We start from the raw sequence: 22428 nt of genomic DNA, 5'->3' as shown, positions 1-22428 counted from the left end.
GATAATCCTGGTGTACGGTCCAAATTACAGCAAGTAAAATTGCATTCTCCTTATCTAAATTCCCCCCACCCTATCTATATACAATTTTTATACTTGGCTAGCATTTAAAATGTTAGGTGCTGTTCCACAGCAGAGGTTCCTGCCTGTCAGTCTGAAGGGAATCATTATTATACGTCTCTAGCGCTTATTCAAAGGTTTTTGGATTTTGCTTTTACTTATTTAAATAATTAATATTGCTTGCTGTGGAAAACATTGCAGAAATGCAGCTGTTGTACAGTGAGAGGCGATAGCAGGGAAAATCTTTCCAGATTGTGAGATTAACTGATAAAATCACCTTAAATATTTGAAGGTTAAAAATATAGACTTTTTTTTTTACACTGTGAAAGTTTTTTTCATCTATTAAAAATGCTACCTTACTCAAGACGCTTTGATCAGTGCCAGAGTTAATAGGAAGTCTTAATTTTTTCCACATCCCCAGAAATTTCAAAGCCATTCTTCAGTAGTCAGTATATAGTATTAGAACTTATGAATACATGTTGAAGAGGAGGCATTTGGTGCGAAGCTATTAAGTGATACTGCTTATTTTCAAAATAAGATAAGCAACACAGACCCAAACTATGCTTTCTTGGGATTAATCTGAGATTCAGTGAAGAAAAATGCATCTGATGGAAACATAACTGAGGAATGGGACACTCGCACTTTGCAAGCGGCATTTAGGAAAAAGAACACAAGAAATTAAATTATCAGAATTTTATTTGTTACAAATTGTCACACTCACAATTAATATAAAACAGAAAGCACTGAGGAAACATGACTGCTAGATACAAGATTTATCAAGGTGTAAAAGCCTCATCCAAGACTCTACTACTAGAAAACCTGTGACTGTATATTAGAGAAAACATTTCTATGCATCAAACACCAAGTGAAAGAGAATAAGCAGCATATTATAATTGACAGGGATTAAAACACCTTCATGTTATAGAAGTTTCTGAAGGAAATGGAAGTTGAAGTATCATTTCTACCCAAGAGTCTTGTTTTGAGTAGACCTGTTTACAATTAGCTATTAAGAAAAGCTTCAGCATAAAACACCAGTCTTCATTTTAACTTATCCATGTTGTTCATACATTAGACAAGCTACTTCCAAAGGCATTTAAATTCTAGTCATGAGACTTCACACACTCTCTTACACTTGCTGCATAAGGCTAAGGCTAAAAACAGTCACTAAAGGAACAATGAGGTTGCATTATTGCTTTGTAACAGGAACTTAGATGAAAATTCTTTATTGAGCTCCAAATAAAACATTGTTGCGTCACTAAACAATTAAGAGTTTAAATATACAATTATTTTAAAAAGTGTATACTGTTATACACTTTAAGGCTTTAATACAAGAAATACTGAACAGGATTTTCATACTCCGTAGCCTGTCTTCTTGCCTGGGCGTACGGATAAGTACAATGCTCTAAGTAGTCCATAATTAACATGGCAGAAGTTCCTGAAAAAGAGCAAAATATAATTTATTTGTATCCATCCGGAGACTAGCGACTATGAATTCTCTGAAGACTGTCAGATTATGTGCAGTGGGATAAGGCAATTATGAAAAAAATAAGGGTATGTAGATTCATGGAAACCATTGCAGAAACTGCTATCATTGAAATTCAGTGCAAATGTGATAAAAAGGTTCAATAAATGCAAATTAATGATATGATTAATTATAATCATTACCATTACTTGTTTGACAAGTAACATACAGCAATTGACCAGTGTCAGAATATAAAACCCTACTAGAATGGATAAACAGTTCTAGGTTAGCTTGCCACAATAAAAGAAAGGCTGCCTTCCACAGTGATTTTTTTTTTTTTTTAAATTTAGAGACCTTTTTATTTTTCACTCTGTTCAAAATCTAATAGATTTCATTTCAGAGATTACTCCAAAGGAAAAAAAAATCCAACAGAAATGCAATAGCAGAACACAATGCTAGTACATGTTATTTCAGGAACTGTCAAGAGAAGTTTTATACTGTAAATATGTAGTTTCCAAGAATACCTAATACCAGCTGTTTTAACTGATGTAGTTTATTGTACACACATGTATAGGACATGGGAATTGACACAATTTTTTTTTTTTTTTAAGAGGCATGACAGTACATTTTCTTTGGATAAATAAGGTGTATCGATGTGGAGCATTGGAAGAAGGAAGACTTAATGGATCTAAAATTCATACCACGACTATGCTCAATATATGCAAACTTTTAGATGCATCAAATTTAGATCTTGCAACTCATTAAAAGAAAAAATAAAATTGCACTCAAATAGTTAAATTTTCCATCAAGGTGGGCCACAGCTACTTAATGGGAGCACCATATGGCCACAGACTGCTCCGTTTTGTCAGATGCACATCTGGCACATGACCAAAACAATCACTTCTGACCAGAGGATGGGTGTGCTTTTAGTCAGGAGGGGAATTCTCTTAATTTACCCATGTGACCTGCAACATCCAGTCATACGACAACCTGTCACACAATGGTACACCCAAACAGCCTCTGCATGATTTGACAGAGACATATATTTTTCTCCCCAAAAGGAACCTGAAACAATTTAAGGATTTATAGGACTTCAGGGCAGAGTAGCAGAGAAGTGGCATAAATGCATGCTGATACATTCATCCTCCATAGAGGAAGCACTAAGGAAAGATGGCATTAAAAAACAAAAAGTTGGATAAATATTACAGAAGGTTGAATCCACTTCTGATTCACTTATGTCTACTAGCCATCCTTGCTACTAGATATTTTAGTTTCAACCCATCAAGTTTCATCATATATGTTTAATACAAAACTTCATGTTTTCTAATGAAAGCTTGTTATGACTTATATAACTCATCATGTGATTTAAGATGTGAACAGAAATAGAGATTTGGCCAATTCCATTATAAATTTTTTTAAAAGATATTTATATACTCAGTTTTGCCATAGCAGTTCTAGCAGCTGGTATCGAATCTTTGCCCTTTGAGCCCCAGAGGACAGAAATCTCCAAGCTCTCCTAACCTTGCAAGGGTTTTTTGGTTTAAATCTTTAAAATACTCTTAAAATGGTTCTAATGCCATTTTGTATGTACAAAAAGTTCCTTTAGCCTGTGGCTGCAGCCTTTTAAATTTACTGTGGTATACAGAGGCAGTGCAATGTACGCAATATTTCAAAGTATAGGGCTCTATTTATGTAAGGCACTGAGATCATGAGGTTAGCAGGAAGAATTACCATTACAGGTAGGAAATAAAAAAATCTGTTCTATTTAAAATATACATAATCTGAGCATAAATACAGTTAAATTATTTCTTACTTTATATATTGAATTCACCAGAAGCAATAGAGCTAGCTATTCTTCAGCTAATGTTTCTCAGTGGACGTGATGTTCTTCACTTCTGCCAAAAAAAATCAGTCTGCTTCTTGGGCAGAAATGCTTCCCTTAGAAAATCATTCTATAAAATGCTTTCTTCAGCTTTGGAAAACCATTTTAGACATGTTTGCTGACCAGATTAGCGTTTTAAACTCCTATTTGAACACTACTAGCATAAAATCACATTCACTTTCTTTCACCTTCCTCTGTCCAATGAAATACTTAATTGGTTGAAATGTTGTCAAAGCTATTGTATACCTTTCAATAAACAAACAGCCAGAGGACTGTGTCCACACACTGGCACAGTTTAATGTCCTGTTTAATGATAGTTTAAAACTATGACTTTTCCCACTAGAATTAAACATAGCCAATTATTTTTGCTGGCCTCCAGCTCAGTACCTGTAATCACTATGTAAATTAAAGCCTTGTGTATAAAGAATTAAGGACCTGATCAAAAGCTCTATTATTTATCTAAATTTCACAGATGAGTAAAGATACCTACCAAAGCATCAGAAGCTTAAGGTTTTTGTTCTCTTGGCTGTCCAAGGAGGTGGGTTTCCTGACAAGAGAAAAAAAGATATTTTTACTAAATTTCAAAGACTTTCAAATAAAAACTAAAGAAAACAATGTAAATCAAACTATAATTAATAGAAACTTAATGATTAACAAAAAGCTTTAGATAACATTTGTACTGTTTAAGTTACTAGAATTTATGGAAAAATAATATATTACAAACTATTGGTTATGAGGTTTTACAGTTGTTTAATAGGGAATAGTTTGTCCAAATTTAACTAGCTAAACTAAGGCTTTTTAGATTACTAATACAAATTAAACGTTTTAAAATGAGAATTTAGGTGTCCTCAAAGTCTTTCCTACATTCTGAAATGAAACTTTCTAAGTTGTAGCCTCCCTGTTTTTATTGGTTATATTAAGATAAATTAAGTGAGATTAAAATCTTATTTGATTTATTTACCTTTGCAAATGAAGACCGTTTTAAGGGTTACACATCCTCTGTCTCTGACGAAAGCGACCTCAATTAGTCAAGTCAGAAAGTCTTTAAAAGCTTTGTGTTTATTGCTTCCAGCACGGAGCGAGGTGGTCATTAACGTACCAAAATTCTCATAAAAATTCCAAAGTTGCACTAGTGAAAAAATGCTCAACAAGATGAAAACTAGTCACATCTTTTTCAGAAAATTCATTAGCTATTTTAAACCATTTTTAACAAAAATATTTTGATTTAATGTGGCACTCAAGCAGATCCATACCATTTGGATACTTTAAACAGCATTTATATCTACTGTGAGTATATATATACATATTTAGGTTTATACCATTTTTTAAAGAAGTTGCGCAATGTTTAATATGAGCCTTTTATGCTGATCACTGTTAAACATTTCTCCCTGTTTACTACTATTTATGAAGTTTTATTATAAGATAAAGCATAAAATTAATCTCACACACACTGATTTTCTTTCAAAAGTTTATTTAGTATCAAGCAAGGGTAAAACTTTGCTTAACACTACAGAACATTTCAAGACTTGAGTTACAAAATACCACATTATTTGCATTTGTAATTTGCTTCCCTTTTTACGCATGTTTGCAAAGAGAAAATCTAGCAAATGGCTGAAAATAAAAACTAAAAACTAAACTGTTGAAAACCTTTAAAATAAAAGGTTACGCTTATGTTAAAAGAATGGACTAACATATTTAGTAAACCTATTTTTTGTTTAACACTAGTTAATCAAAGGTTATTTTTTTGATCACCTATTTTTTCAAATACAGTTTGGAAATAACAAAGTTCCTTGTTTTACATATCCTTCTGTCCAGGTTGTTCTTTCGACAAAATATTTTAAGTTCAGTCCATCCATTCAGATTTTTATGCACTTTGATTTAATAAAAAGGGATTGTTCATAGAAAAAATTACTTTGAACAGTATACAGGACTGGTGGAGATTGGGTATTTCACAACATCAGACAGTACAATCAGTATCTGGCATATGGCTGGTCTCTGTAGACTCCTTTTGTTGTCCTTGCAGAAGGTGCCTTGTGTCGTGAGTTGGTCCATTCTTCTTGCCCTATAAGAATGGAAAATATAGTTAGATCCCTTCCAATGTTCCCAGATGCTGTACTTCCCCCCCCCCCCCTTATTTAATTCTGAATTAGATAGCAACACTTTATTTACTGAAACCAAGGTGTACAAGGTGAAGTCTAACACTTGAACCAAAAAAAGTGCGTACAACACATCTATATAAGGTATCCCACAATGCTTTTTCAGCACATACCAGCAGGGAGTGTGACAGGCTAATGGCAAGAATATTTAGGGCTCTTGCATTCAGCTGGACCTGCTTGTTGCAAATACACAGAAATGTCAGCTATAGTAGCAGACCTACAAATAATTATGCTAGGGTGAAATGAATGGAGGATATGAATTCTGTATAAGCAAATAAGCTACCCTCAGAAATAAGTTTCTTTCTATCAGTACCAGTTTAGGCTTAATTCAAATATGCAATCCAATAGTGAAAAGCCTCAAGTATCACTACAAACACCTGTGGCTTCTAACAATCTAGGGGCAATATTCAACTTCACTGTAAACATACACTTCTAAAATGCAAGAAATAGGAAGACAGATTATAAAAATATTAAAAAGAGCAAGGGAAATAAATTACTTGTTTGAATTTTGACAATAAGTTCGTAAAAAAACCTTGTGCTATATTTAATGCTTTATAGGTAATAAATATTAAAAAATAGTAGCAAAGTATTGTCTTAAATGAGAGTCAGACCTACTGTGCCAGGCATTTACGATGAGGGAAAAGACAGGACCAAGTGCAGAGTATAATGAACAGTACTTAGGTAAGCTTTAATCAAATAAACACAAATCAGAGTACTGTATCACCCCTGAGAGAAAAAAAAACAAAACCAAAACCATAAAAAGCAAACACACCTGAAAACAGCATATGTGCTTCCATATCTACTTTTGGAGAATTGCCCTGCCTTAAGCAGACAGGTGTCCAAGTGAACCCAATGCAATCCAGAAACTAATGGTGGAATCCACATGCATGGTAATCTAAAATGTAGGCATCACTTTGTCTTTCTAGTCCATTAAAAAAAGAAAAATAATAAAAAAATAATCAACAGTCAAAGAATCCCTGTACTTTGAATGGTAAGGTAAATTGCCCAGACAGATATCCGAAATGACGTGACAAGAATGCTGTAAGTTAAGGGTCCAATTTCACAATCTCTTCGCAGAAGTCTCATCCTAGCTACTTTATTTAAAAAAAAATGTAGGTGGTTGCCTGCAAAGCCTAGGTGCTCAGAACATTTGCCTAGGAGGCAAAAGGAACAAGTTCAAATTTGGTGTAAGGCTGAAAGAATTAAACTTGTACCTCAGGCAAGTTCCACAGGAATCTGATAATAGATAACATACATGAGAAGCAACATCTTGTGCTGCTTCATCACATAGAAAGCAAGACTTACATTAAGCAAGGAAAAGAACCTTAGCCTAACTGTAAATGCAGCTGGATGAGGGGTAAGAATTAAAAATATGCTAGCTTTTAAGCACTGCTGCAAGGAATTGTTTAAATGTAAAAAGCAGCCTTGGTCACGGTTTAAGGGGTATACTCACTCATTTTCAAGTAATTGGTCAAATCCGTAAAGAGTCACCTTTATCAGTTTTCATTTTGGTGCCATTCAGGGCTCCAAATCCTAAAAATACAGATGGTCTTCCTACATCTTCTGGACTGGCACCTGAACTTCTCAGAGGAGGAAAAGTTCAGGTACTTCATGGGAATCTGTGTTTCCTCCTAGCCAGCACTAGGCAACTATCTGCTCACTCTGCAGCCTTATGAATTTTAGTTCAAGACACCTAATGTTCTCTGTATCTGTAAGGATGATTATTAGTATCTAACTCTGCATTTAAGGATGTACTTGAGGGTCAGGTAGTTAAGAAATAAAGTGTCTAACTATTTATTTGTATGTGCAAAATCTTCAGTGGCTGTAACCCATAATCATTCTTTAAGGCATTTATAGTCTTCCTCTCAACTTGAGTAAATACATCACTTAATATTCTGAGTGGCTGTGCTTTGATAAATAGAAAACCAATTTTAAATGCAAAAGCAATGAAAAAATCCATATTTTCAACCTTAAATACTGCAATCCACATTTTTCCCCATCAGTCAATTCTATCTACATTAAGCAGTTTCATACATCCCCCCCTCCCCCCCCCCATCAATTTTGTATTCACGGAATAGTCTTAGAAATATCAGGCTTATAATGGCAAACAGTTTATTTTAATGCTGCAATAAAGATATATCTATCAACACCAACTGAAAAAGTGCTGGGGGACACAGGAATTTCAAGTGACCTCTTCTTTTGATGAACTGACTTTCCCCTTAAGCAAAATAATTATTTTAAGCAGACTACATTGAGCAAACTTCTGCATTAGGTTCATTTATCACAACTTAGTTGAGGTCATTTTAGTTTTCAGAAGGAAGCACTTCCAAATGGAGTTCAAGAAATACACCATAGAAAATTTCAAGTAGAGCTCTAAAATCACTGAAGCATCCATTACCCAGAATAACAACTCTTTTACACTAGTTACTAAAAATCCTCAAATGTTTGAGATTTGAGTGATCTAGATCATATTTCTCTGATCTCTAGCCAGAGATTTAACATTTATCCCTTAAGCAAAGGTGCCTTTTAAAATGCTTTATGCTTCTAATCCGTAACAGATTTCTTTAATTATACTTGTCATTACCACACTTCTAGCTTAGAAAAAAAAAAGTGATCTTTACCATCGGCATATGTTTTTTTGCTTCATTACTCATTGTTTTGTCTCCATATGAGTAACCCACTGCCCTTATGTCTATTAGCTACCTAAAGTACTTTCATAACCTTTACATAATGACTCCCTGGTTGATTTCACAAGACTGATGCATGAAAATGAATACAAAAAGATGATACAAGTCTAAAATGCACTCCATTAGGCCCTGATTCAGCTGAGAACTTCAGCATACTCTTACCTTGTACCAAGTTTCAACACCAGTTGTGCCACACTAGAAGCATTTGCTTTCAGCTGCAAACAGATCCTGAAAAAAGGTCCTCCACCCCCATTTTTTTTTTCCTTAAATGTCATTGAATGTGACATGAAAAGGGTACTTGCAGTATGGTTTAATTTTAGGTTTTTATTTCTCTGATTTTAGTTTCACATGACTATGTTAGCTAACAGACCACAGAAGTCTCCTTCAGTATTTTTCTCAATAACCACATGAGGAGGTCTGTGACAGTGCCGTAATCCCTGAACAGCTGTTATACACTGCAGAACTGAAGCTTGCCTTATGGATATTATTCTTTGATTATATTTTTTCAAGAGTCTACTACTGTAGTCATTCAGCTCACAAATCTACTCACCATAAGAGTCGTATGTTTCTTCACTCAGTCCGTGGCCATAGTCATAGTAATCCGCTCCACTGTATGGAGGAGGGGAGTAGGAAGAACAAGAAATAAAGCAGTTACATTTTAAGAAGCAATGCTTATCATTACACATTCTACCTTTGAAAAGAAGAAAGCTTGAAGGATATAGACATGCCCTAAGGTAAGAAAGGTAAGCATCCATGTGACAATGACAACTTAGGTCCTGCTTGTTTGTTAACTAGAAGACAAAAGAAACCATATTTATTTTCATTTAGTATTTTTTTTTAATCCCTGAGCACCTGGTCCACAGTGTAAATGTGGATGTGGGCATTTTATATTTAAAATTATACTTATAGTAGGGGAGGTTGAAGATCTTACAAGTGCCAAAGAAGGAAGAGTAGGAGGTGTAGATACTGAACCAATTCATTTGTCGTATAAACTTCTTTTCGTTACCTACAGTTGCATAGTATTTTGCCTTTGCATCTTTGAATTCACTGATAAAAATGCAATGAAGAACAATCAACTTGCTGATCAGAGGGTTATATAGTTGCTATACATGTACAAGTTCCAGTGTCTTCAAAACAAGACAATGTGCACGTATGTAAATGATATCATTTTAATAGGCAAACAAGAAATGACAATAGGAACTAAGTTAAAAGCAGAAATCTGCAGTTCTTAGGATTCAGAAATATGAATACCATAACCATGCCCTAAACCAGTCTTCCATTTCATAATGGCATTTCTATTTGTATTAAGACCACTGAATGGAAACTGAAGAACAAGCATTCTTACATACTACTTTTTTCCATTATGCTTTCATTTCTCATAGAATCATAGAATGTTTTGGGTTGGAAGGGACATTAAAGATCATCTAGTTCCAACCCCCCTGCCATGGGCAGGGACACCTTCCACTAGACCAGGTTGCTCAAAGCCCCATCCAGCCTGGCCTTGAACACTGCCAGGGATGGGGCAGCCACAACCTCTCTGGGCAACCTGGTCCAGTGTCTCACCACCCTCCCCGTAAAGAATTTCTTCCTTACATCTAGTCTAAACCTACCCTCTTTCAGTTTAAAGCCATTACCCCTTGTCCTATTGCTACATGCCCTTGTAAAAAGTCCCTCTGCAGCTTGCTTGTAGGCCCCCTCTAGGTACTGGAAAATAAGTGTAACTATGTACAGTCTTTTACATAGTTGACAGAACAAAAGTGTATTAGACATGTTTGTAGGACATCAAAAGCAAGCCTCCTGTTTTGTTTCTTTTTAACCATAGCCAGACCCAGCGCTGACAATGTTTGGAAAATACTCTACAAACTGATGCTACCAAGTCATTACCTTCTGAGTGAGAAGGAAATCAGTAACATAGGATCACTAGCAAGCAATTACTAATATTGACAAAATGTTTCTCGCATTAGATGGATTGCTAACAAAATAAAAACCAGAGAGAAAAAGCAATTTATAGCCTTAACATGAATTAGCAAGTAAAGCATTTATATAAAACAAATAACACATCACAATCACTTCTAAACTGACACAAGACAAAGATCGTTTGTTGTGTTTGTGTTTTAGGTTGGGTTTTTTTTAAACTAAAAAGTTTTAAATACCACAAAATAATCCAGGCCAGAAATAATACAATTCTGGTGTGTGCAAACGCATACCTAGAAAGTGTGGATGAGTATTTGTTATTACTAGCATAAGGCTTCCTTAACAAAAACTTAACCAGAATGCACTATGAAGACCCACAAAAAAAATATCTGTATACAACCTAAATGTTATCTATGGTTTGTCAGTCCATTTGATGAGGACCCCACAATAACAAGGGCAAAGTTTGAAGCATAAGAAATAACAATTTTGCCCTGCAGCAGTCAGTGATAAAACAGTCTTTAGTCTGACAACCAACTTAAAACTGACATTCACTATCTTTCCACACAGTACTTGATTATTTATTTTAAAGCTGTCATCAAGTTTAGAAGCCTATAGCAGCTGAGCCCTATCCCCATAGCTGTCAATCCTGTCAGAATGACTTTTGCAGAGTTTCATTTCATAGATCTAAAATATCTATTATACAAAAAATTACTCATTTCACAGCATACAAACTGCAAGATGAATAAATATCAGAAAGGAAAAAATCTTTTACTTATACTGAAAATATATCATGGCCCATGTTTATTAACAGACAAACCCTTCAAAATTAATTATCTGTCCAAAAAGTACAAGTTACAATGGGAAGTAAAGTTGCCTCATGCAATTCAATACTCTCTACTCTGACTGCTTTCACTTGTGCTCTATGAACAGTGCCAATGCTCTCTCAACTGTACGTTAAACAAATGCAAAACTTCAGATAAGACAACTTAAAGACTATGACCCAAAGAAAAGAAAAGAATAAAAAGATTATTTTTTTGTTTCACCTGTAACAGTCTGAATCGCCCATGGAGTTCACAACCAAGACCAAGATAACTGAGTTTTTTTTTATAGAGGAATTACAGAAAAATTTAGTACTGTATATGAAGTTACAGCTTATGGCACTCTATTTTTTCCAAAACAATCACCTGCTGAAAGGAAACCTAGTCAAAGGAACCTGCAATACAGAACTTTTCTAAATTGTACATGCAAACTCATTAACTGAGATAGTTGAGGTCAATTCTGTTAGTGAGGAAATAAGTAGCTATATTAAAAAATTCTTCATCTGGACAGAAGGCATGATGTCAATTTTTGTCTTAAAAGCATCCTTGACATTTGTACTTTCTTATATAGGTTCTCTGGCATCTTAGCATTCTAACCGAAGACTATTCAAACTCTGTATTTCCCTTAAATTGATTTATTCTGCAAGGGAAACCCTTTTCTTCCGATTCTTTTCCATTTGTCTCATATAAAGAAGAACAAAACCACTAAAAGGGTTCATTTTCTTCTTCACCTCATGTGCCTCCCTCCTTTCAGGACAAGGAAAAAACATGCCACAGATCCTTTCCTTTTTAACCCAGCAAGGCTAAACCTGGAGTCTGCTTTGAGTTCCTGTTTTCAGATGTGAAATGTCTTCTTGAGGCCATTTTCTCTAAATTTTCTTTTCTTATTTTTTCCTTACTTCTCCAGGTTTCTACTTTGTAGATGGTTTAATTGCATTACACAGTATAGTCAGCTGAGTTTTCAAGCATTTTCCTAACCATCAGGTAAACAGTACAAGTGTAATCAACACTGTGCAAATCAGCTGTGATTCAGATCTTTTGTACACATAGAGCCCTTGCTTTTACCTCCTCATATTTAACTTCTTTTGTATTCACATTCCAGAACAATGTCTTTGGGCTGACAAGAGAGAAGACAGATGGCAAAGAAAAAAATGCTTTGATTTTCCATGTCAACATAAAAACTTGGAATCACCTAATAATATGGAAGGATTAGCAAACAACAATAAAATTAAGTAGTATGTCACTTCTGATTGCTAAGGGCTGGGCATTAATCCTACAACGCTTAGAGCAAGTGTGAAGTGAGGCTTAAGTAGTTTAAAATAAGGCCAGGAAGTGTGTTTTCTCTGTTCAAGAAACAGCCTGAGATAGAGAACAGCAACCTCAGATTTTAGCACCTCATCGCTGATGAAGAAAAGCCTCAGAGAAGCTTTTTTTTAATCTAGTAAAACAGAGGACTGGGAAGCTTCCTGCCATTTTTCTAGAACCGCTGTGCTGTGAGAAGTGTCTTAAAATACTTTAATTTAGAGGTATTCAACATAAGCCTTCAAACGTCTTGTGGAATATGACCTGAATTTCTCAGGCATTTCTGCTAAGCTGATTGTTTCTGAAAATATCTTGATGAACCATAATAGAAGAACAAATCCTTATGAAAAAAACAAACAGCAGTAACTGCTCTTGACATGATGGTTAAGTCTTAAGGAACTCTTACCTTTTATACTATACTAACTATTAGCTTATTCTGTCTAGAGATGTTGGAATGTTCTCTTGGGACATATATCAACAGAATGGTAGAGTTTCAACCTAACACTCAAAGATACCGGAATAGGTCATTAGGCTATTTTTGGGACAATCCAAGAACAGGCACGTCAAGCACAGTGCAAGTGTCCTCATGTATTTCCCCAAAATACATGAAGGTAGTCAAAATATATTGTGATTAAGGAATGCGATTGCCATGGCTCTTTAGATTTGATACAGGCATCTTTTAGTATCAGCATTATGCCATTTCTGTGTTTGAAACAAAAGTAGTTTGGCAGGGAGCCTGATTGCTAAGGGGAGAGTAAAAGGTCTCTGATTCAAAGCTTCTAGTATACTGGAAAACCCCAGACTGAAGCACTGACAAGCCTGGTTACTGGGTTTAAGCACCAAGTGAACTGAAACTTTCTTCACCTTCAGTGATGAAAAACAGCCTTTGCAACCAGTTCAGCTTCTTGTAATGCTTACTAGGGAAAAATGGAAAAAAAAAATCTGCTTTTTCTTTTGCACATTGGTATCACAAGTACCTTTGGGACTGATCCTTTTAGACAGAAGCCAGGGCAGTTTCAGAAAGCGACAAAAACCTTCCAAACACTAAGGTCTCCTTTTGTGCTAAAAGTAGCTCCACAAGCATCATCACCTTTGTCCTTCTACACAGAGGTCGCAGAGAACAGCAGCAAAGTAGAAAGAACAAATGAGGATCTCTCTAGCAAGAGGTCTTATATGATAGACCCTGAGTGATATAATCCCATCTGAACACAACTCTTCCACAAGGCCAAGCCTCTTTCTATCACTCCTATTGGATCTTGGTGCTCAGCTGCTTCTGATATCAAAAAGCATCAATCAACAGCAAAAAGGAAGTGTGTCCCTAATGTCTTTGTCAAGACAACAATCACTATAGTGAAGCTTCTCATAACTCCATAATTGTCTTGAACATTGAGTTAAATATCTGTTCTTAATGTTTCTGTGGATCACTAGAACACCATATTCTATAACCCAGTTTACAACAGCATAGCTTAAAACCAGAATATCAAGAATAGATCCATATCTTTTCTTGCATCTTGCAGATAGATTTTTATTTAACGTCAGGTGCTGCCACTTCTTAGCAGAAGTTTCTTTAGTACATACTCTCAATCCTTGCATCTCAGTTTATGTCTGTAAAACAGATAATGACCTCAGAAAGCAACTGTGATCTATATGTGAAAGCTTTATAAAATACAGAAAAATTATGCAATCTTCCTTAAATTATACCCCATTGTACTCTCATACGGATAATACAAATAACAAATCTATTACCTACAATCCTAAAAGATGACCAGAGTGCCCCCTCAAGGATTCCCTTAGCTATCACTTTAGAAATTACTTTTTATGGCAGAAATTGCAATAAATTTCACTTCTGAATAGTGAAATGCCCTCAGAGGCATTTGCATTCTGGTGCTGCCCACCAGGCACAGAACTATGTGCATCTACGTATTTCTAGCAGAACTCTACACAGTTCCCTAAAGCTAACAGTTTCACTATCTGAAATGTTCAGTTACTGCTTTCGGTGAACTCATTCAGCCTTGCCCCCTGCCCCCCACCCCCTCCACACTCACATCCCATCTCTCAAAACAGGAAAGGTAAATGGCAAGTAGCAGAGGTGACTGAAGCACACGGCACAAATACGGCTGCTTCTTCAGAACAGCAGCAGCAGCAGGGAGCTATAGCTTTACCTTGAAACTACGAATAGAATACAGCAACAATCCATCCCTAAACATGAGAAATGCGAAATAAAATGTCAAAAATTCACTACTTCAAACAAGAAAGCACCAGCGGAAAAACTGAAAATTCAGGCTGCGTAAACACCAGCATTTTGGTTTGGCCTGTGAATTAGAACCAAGCCCCAGCCACCCCACATCACATTTGTCTGGTTTGCAAAGCAGTTTGAGGGAAGTGAACTAGACTCCAGTCAGAGGAAACAAAACTAGAAGTCTTAAACTATCCAGGTGTGTACCAAATGTGTTCCACCTGCTAAACGGAGAACAGAGATGTGAACCAACACGAACATTGACATTGGCAAAGGATGCATTTTCTTCCCTTTCCCTCCAAACAGGCAAGACTACTCAGGACAGTGGAAGCAGCAGAGAATAATGAAGACCTGACAGGTATCAGTCAAAATCTTTAGACTACCCCATTGCAATACTGGAAAGAGTTGTGGGTATTACTCCATCTAATTCTTGGTTACCCCTCTTGAGTCTTGCATAAGATGGTGTTAGAGACCCGAGATATTACTTGTCACAGATTGGAGTACAAGACAAGGCTGCCTCAAATACATCATCATCCACAAAAACTGCACAGACGGTATGTCACCATCCTGTCATTAGAAATACTACTCAGTAAGATATACGTCATACCTTCTTGTCTTCCTAATTTACTGAAGGAACAGCACAACTTTCATCAGTTTCCTATAAATTTGATATCCTTTATCATCAGTTAACATTGAAGAGCATTTGAGAGAAAAAATATCATTCCATCCCAGTTTTATATAATATAATTAAAAAATAATAAAAGTGCCAAAACCTGTATTTGGTTAAAGAGATTATAACTGTTTTTAGGGCTGCATAATCATAAGCATCTGACAGATCTCAAAAGCAATGTATTACCGTGAGCATCTTTCCAGTGCTTCTCTAATGCTCCTTACACAGGCAGGGTCTGAGCCTTGCCTCTCCAAATACAAGGCAGACCCCTTCCTCTTGTGTGAAGATAATTCAATCCACTTCAGGGCTAAGACTTGTTTGCTGGGCTTACATGGACTCTCCTACTTTTATCAACATGTATGTTCCAAGCACATTGCACCTGAGAATTACACCATGATAAACCTCAAATTCTGATGGTTACTAAACTGTATTTTTCATCTGTCAAACGAATGATGCCAAAATTGTGCTTGAAAGTACAATTTAGAGCTCCCAGTATTTTTTCTAAAATACAATACAAGCAGGAGAAACAAATAAGACCAATTTAATGTTTTCCTGCGACCATCTCCCTTTTCTAAAGTTGCCCAATTAAATATATATTTCCTCACCGACAGAAAGAAGCAAGATTTTTCTTCCCTTGAAAGCAAACCAAATGCTACAGGATAGTCTAAGAGAAAAAAACCCTGCAATTTTCAATTACTGCTAGTAAGCAGACATAATATGTTGACTGTCAACCAGCAAAATGGTGTCAAATCTTCATCTACAAAAAGGTGTTCTGTGACAAAAATATGTTCTGGACAGATGAAGCCCGATTTCTCATGCATCTCTGATTCAACTAACGCACATTGGCTTCCAAGTGTGAATTTACAGTGAAGTTCCTTCTCCACCCCACACCGGGGAAAAGAAATCTTCCCTTTATGTACTCTACCTACTGCAAGTGTGAATTTATGAAGCTGTCCTTTCTTTAGTCACAGAGAGACTATGTAGTTTCTCTTCCTTATCTTTGTACCTCTTAATAAACTTTCTACTGGTTTCATTATGTAAGACATTTGAAAAGTTATTTCTAAATGAGTAACAACTTTAATTTGTAAGATTTGGAAGCCTCATTATCCAAGTTCTGTCTCCAAAGACCATATATCTAGTGGCATTGCTGCAGCATCCTGCTGAGGCCTAGCAACTGGGTACTCTCCTTTCTCTTTGTTACCTCCATCATCCAAGCTTAAAGTACCTTTTTTTTTTAAACATACTGTAATTAAATTGAAGCACTCATAATTAAGATATTTTTAAACTACGGCTAATTCCACAAGCTACCATTAGTAACTACAATATAGCATTTAATATTTAAAAAATATTCACCGTTAATGAGTTTTTCTTCCTGTTATGGACTTCTTAAAAGAACCGGTTTGACCATCCTTTTCTCATGTTTTCACCTGTGTAATTGGTCAAGGAAAAAAATCCTAAATCCTATCAAATACTCATCCTCTTTAATTATATTGTGGTAATTCAACCACCCAGTTTAAGATGCTGTACAATCACCAAAGTAAAATTAAACCAATTATGCAAAATGAATAATCTAATTTTATGAAATAGTTCCTTTTTTTTGATTCCTCAACTGTTTAAAGTTTCATGTTACTTCTTCTTGTACTACTATAACACCTCTACATAAGTTTTCTCTAGCAGGTCTGAATTTATTTTTAAATGCCATTTTACTTGTTTTCTAAACATTGAGGCATATTCATAGTTAAGTTTAATAGAAGAGCCATGAAGAAAAACAAAATTATTTTTTGTATCTAAAAAGTATTTTACCAAGTATAATTTGTACGAATTAAAAGTAATCCTAACATTCCTTAAGTACTGAAGTAATCTACTAATGTCAACGTGATGAGGACTCTAAAAACCTTTTCCAATTTTGAGTGCAGCATGTGATATACTTGTTAAGATTAATTTTCCCTTTAAAGGTAAGTTTTTTCCATCATTACACTTCAATTGCCTTAGTCTTATTCCTGTTTACTGAGGTTTCAGACCAGATTTCTGTAAAGAGATTTAAAAAAATTCAAACATGTATGTTAGACTCACAGTAAAAGCGTTCTGTGCTATTGAGGCACTTCTGAATACTTTATCTTGTCACATTTTAACAGGTAACAAAAAAGGAAAACATCTATCTAAACCTAAAGAACTAGATCTGAAAAACTGCAGAAAATAATCTCTTCCAATAATATGAGCGTAAAAATTATGCAGGAAACCACATGGCAGGGATTTTCAGTTAAAAGAGACATTACCTTGTTTCTGCTAATGCTTTTGAGGCTTTATTTGTGCAGAATTATAACCTCCAATAAGCTCAGACATACCAGGTGTTCATAAGCAACAATTGCAAAATACTAGCTATTTGCACTATCCCCAGAAATCAAACTGCTGTGGATTGATTTGATTTATAAGTCAGAGCATGAAATACAAACAGCTACTAGCATTAAAATCCAAAGAATTACATCTTGAAAAGCTACAGTAACAGACACTGTTTTGCATATAATGCATATTTATACCGCCTGGAAGTGCATGATTGCTGACAAACTTAACAGTGTAAATTTAAAACACTGAGTATCACAAACAAAATGTTAGCAATTAACTTTCAAATACCTATAGCAACACCTCCATAAGCTAATTTCAAATCCATACCCTCAGCTCTTTATGAAAATCCCTCTCTTATAAACAGAAACGTCATCATCTGTATGACTACTAAGCACACTTACAGAAAACACCTGAAAATGTGAGTTCCTAATGGAAAATGGGGAGGACTACATCTCCGGGTCTCGGCAAGAACTCCATACTAGGAATCAGCTTCTCTCAAAACTAAGGTGCCTCTGGAGTGCCGCAAAATCAGAGATTGATATTTGAGGGATTCAAATCTCTAAATTTAGTTGTATTATTCAGGCATCAGTTAAACAATTGGCCATTGCTCAATTTCAAGCTGGGCGGTTTCTTTAGTCCTCTTTTCGACCTGTCATCAAATTACTTTTTTCTTAACTTTCTCAAACCTTTCAAACGACGGGGTCATTGTACACAGCCTACCCTACTTTAAAGAAATTTTCTCTTGAATCAGTCACTGTTGGAACGAATGGTAAAGAATAAGGCCTCGCCACACGGCATTCCTAACACTGGGCTTTTAAAGATGCTTCGGAACTACCACGTGGGGAGTTATCTTTTCATGCTTTTAGATAAATAATTTAAAATGAAGTTGCAGCCTGTACTTCTCACTTCCCAACACATTAACCAATACACACAGAGTGCACTAGAGGCACTGAATAAACATAGGTATACTAAAGAGAATTTGCCAATTCCCTCAATTCAGATTAGCTTGACTGGATGGCTCTGAGGTTTACAGGCAACTTACAGGTATTTGAATGTATCACATTTTGATATGATTTGAAATGGTAGCAATTATTGTTAGATATGCAAGAACAGCATCTGAGAAACACTATGTTTAAGCCAATAGCACAACAGTTGCTGCTGAGAGAAAGGTAGAGCATTAATAGGCAAGTGTGGAAACCAGAAAACATTGCAGAAGACTGGAGACAAAGCCAGCAATTACCCTGAGTCCTAATCTTTCTCCTTTTATATTGGCATTCAAGATTAAATTCTGCAATGGAGTGAAGGTGAGACCACCCTGACTGAAGATCTAAACCACTTCTAAATTTATAAAGTAATTATAATCAAACAAAAAATGACTACCTTACTACATGAATGACTGATTCTTGCCCCTAAACAGGTACAGTCATAGAGTTATACAAACTGTTCCTTTCATAGTTGAGACTGCTGATCTGTTGTAGGTAAAAAACAATGAAACTAGACAAAAGCATTTTTTTCTTCTAAGAAAAGAATTATCCAGTTTTAAATGCTAGCAGACAAGCCAGAAGAAGTTATTTGAAACTTCTGAGTGCCATGGAGCAGACAGATGGGGTTCTCCACATTTTTTTTTTTTGTACTACAGTAACTGTGTTAGCCATTCTCTCTTGATAGTAAAGTTAAAAGCACACAGTAAACCTTTAATGCTGCTGGAGAGGTAACAAACTCAGCCCCCTTTCTCGGCAACCTTGTCACATAATCTGAATTTTAGTAACAAACCTCATTCTCTGGCACGTTAACTCTCTGCAGCATCTGTCACTGCTATGAATGGTTGATCATAAGTACCTCTGTAGTCATCTCAATGCTATTAAGCAGATGGCAGCGCTAAATCCGAATGATGTAGTACATCTCCCTGGTGGACTTTGTTTCCATACACTACCATTATTCTACAATTCCTCAGTGATAAATCTTACGTATTCTAGAGAACATTAACAGTGAACTGACAGTGCCAATTGATTTATTAGCATCCATTTCCCTTTGCCCTATTATTGTCTTCGCAAACACTTGTGCAGATCATGTATGGAGCCACTAAGGGACAAAAGCACTTTTTCTCCATTTGAAACATATTTCTGAGATTTAAAATAAATAGAATTTTTCATCATGCTGAAAATGTTTAAACTGATCTACAAATTTAAATGAAGACCGAACTAAATGCTCCTGCTTCCTCCACAACATTCTTCTCTGAATTTTCGTAATAAAATTGGTCTAGCATTAACATCAGACTATTAAAACACCCACTACTTTCTGCAATAAATCCAAGTAAAGGATTACAATTTTAGACAGATTTGGGAAAGTCCTTTAAGAGTCAGCTAGGTTGTGTAAGTAAGCATGCATATGTGCCATTGAAGGGAGCTGACAAATCTACACGCATCTGGCACAAGAAAATACCAGCACCAGTTACAGGAGCATGGCATTTCACACTTGTACCTCACGTTCTAACATAAGATCCCCAAGAGGTTTTTAGCATACAACTGCATGTCTTAAATTACTACATATGCATATAGAAGAAATTCTATGAGGGAATTGCTGACTGCATAATGTGAAATCTGCCCTGTGTGACAGAAACATTCAGACTAGTCTTGCTGATCTCCTCAGCTAGGCACTGAATATCAACTATAAATGACATAGCTTTTGACTGTGTTCATTATTTTGTTAAATTAATTTAGATTGCTTTGTTTTTTTATAACAATACTGAACAGCCCAGTTGATAACCATGCCAGTTTATACTGGTAAAAATATCATCTAACAATCCTCTGCAAAAAACTATATGTACAACTTAGTCACATCTCTTCTGAAAAATCAGTTATCTAGCCAAGCTGAGTACAGCTCCAAGGGATTTTTTTTTTAAGTCTTTTTGACCATAAAAAAAATAATTCTGTTAAAAGACATCCTGAAGCACTATTTGGGGCTTTGTTGCACAAACAAAAAACTGTGGATAAGAAAATATGTTAAAGGAAAACTATTTTTTATAGGATTACAGGGCATTAAGATAGATGAGAACTTGGAGAAAACTCTGATGTTTCTCTCCCTATTAGTGCTGTGACAGGTTTTAACTAAAGCTTCAGATTGCCAAGCACAAGCAAGGATACAGACTCACACAGTGTCAAATAAAATGCCATTAAGCTTTTAAACACACATGATTTGGTAGCAGCAAGCAGTTAGGTTACAGAACAGAGGAATTGTTTGCAGAGGTATGCAAAGTCTCAAGTATCTTAATGCACACAGAAATATACAGTATGCTATTCTTCATATCTGAACATACTACCCATCCTAGTCCATCTCAGATTTGGCTATTTCTGGGAAATACACTAGGAACATAAAAATTAAAAACCATAAAGGAAAGTTATGCTGCGTTGTGCCGAATGGTTAAATTTGGAGAATTTCCACCTTTAACAGAGGAGTCGCTAAAATAAGCAAAAACTTTACAAACCAAAATGAATATTTCAACTGTCCACTGTATCACACATATACGTTGTACACACAACGTACATTTGTGAACATTAACAAAGTTTGATGAGGTCCAGGAAAAGGGTTCATATACTGAAAGACTACTGCAAATAATTTAATGAGCAAACCCATCTTTTCAGTTTACTAGCTATTTCTCAAATGTCCTCTTCAATATACAGTATCATTAATATCAAAACTTCTACAGAAATTAATATCAGAAGATATACTAGAAATACTTTTTAAGATTACTACTTTCAACTTACAAAAGGAAAGGGGAAAAGCTATTTGCACATGCTAGTCACTAAATGATGCATTTTAAACATGTTGAATGCCCTCTATGTGCAAATGTATTTTCTTCCCATACTTTATAAGGGAAAAACATCAAGAATGATATAAGGCTAAGTTATGAAAACAATACACTTTTCCCTAATTTCCTTCACAGTAACGACACTGTAATGCACCTAAATATGATAAGCATCTCTTAGTGGTTACAAAATGACATTTTGCAATATGGGGTACTATTTGATATTCAGATTAAAGAAAGGAATGTTGTTCTAGGTAGCTCAGATGGCTGTTTATAGTTATTACTTTTTGTCTGCCAATACAATCCTAAAAATCTTTTTGCCAAGCCAAAAAATATGCCAGAGAATGAGTGTCAATACCCCATGAGAAATGTACAAGTGAATCATTTCTTGTTATCTTTTACCATGCAGTACTTAATAAAATTAGGGAGGAAAAAATGAAGTAATCGTTCCAAAGATAATGAATTCAACAAAATCTAACAGTATATGTATCGTGAAACTACAGGTAAAATACAAAGCAGAGCAATCATTCTATGAAGTATCTCCTTCCAGACTTGGCTAAGCATATGCATATATTATATCTAAGAATATTATGTATATACTTATGTATTAGTCCTTTACAAGAGCAGTTTCATTTCTTAGGAGATTTGCTTTTTGCTAATTTTAGTTCAAAGGAAAAAAATCTTAATGAAAATGTTCTTAACAGAAAAAAAATATCAAATCCAAGTAATGCTTAGTTTTGGCTCAGGCAAATGACTTCGTAATGAAGTCCAAATGTTTGTGTGCAATAAACCCATTTACCAACACTAGAAGCAGTAAAACAGAACAGAATTACCAACATAAAAGTTGAGGACTGTTTTGGTAATTTTCTTTTTGGAAAAAAAATCCATTACTAGCAGCTGCTCTCTAAACGTAACATCCTACAGAGTCCTATATTTTGAAGGTCCTACACTGCTGGTTTCTTAAGCTGTACTATTTTTATCAATTTTCAGTAGCTTACAAGACTCCGTAGGAGCCAAGTATCAGACACAAAGGTATTTTCATTCCGTTAGTTCTCAACAATGACACTTGAGCTTTCCACTAAGCTTTTTCACATTG

The 22428-nt window shown here is 35.4% G+C and overlaps 1 protein-coding gene across 4 annotated transcripts in view; it reads right to left on the bottom strand.

Moving 5' to 3' along the window:
* Positions 1-735: 735 nt before the first annotated feature.
* The window catches only part of KHDRBS3 (KH RNA binding domain containing, signal transduction associated 3), a 101320-nt gene continuing 79627 nt past the window's right edge, over positions 736-22428 (bottom strand). For 3 of the 4 annotated variants that reach the window (XM_069780109.1, XM_069780108.1, XM_069780110.1), the window contains 2 exons: positions 8795-8853; positions 4856-5463 (listed from right to left, as the gene is read on the bottom strand). In XM_069780109.1, the coding sequence (XP_069636210.1) occupies positions 5372-5463; positions 8795-8853 (151 nt within the window). In that variant the 3' untranslated portion in view covers positions 4856-5371. Of the gene's footprint in view, positions 1493-3891; positions 3949-4855; positions 5464-8794; positions 8854-22428 lie in introns of those variants that run through there. The other variant, XR_011324145.1, reaches the window with a different exon arrangement.

Source organism: Haliaeetus albicilla, chromosome 3 (genome assembly GCF_947461875.1).
Source record: "Haliaeetus albicilla chromosome 3, bHalAlb1.1, whole genome shotgun sequence".
NCBI lineage: Eukaryota > Metazoa > Chordata > Aves > Accipitriformes > Accipitridae > Haliaeetus > Haliaeetus albicilla.
The sequence above is the reverse complement of the archived record's forward strand: the minus strand, read 5'-3'. Positions and strand labels throughout refer to the sequence as shown.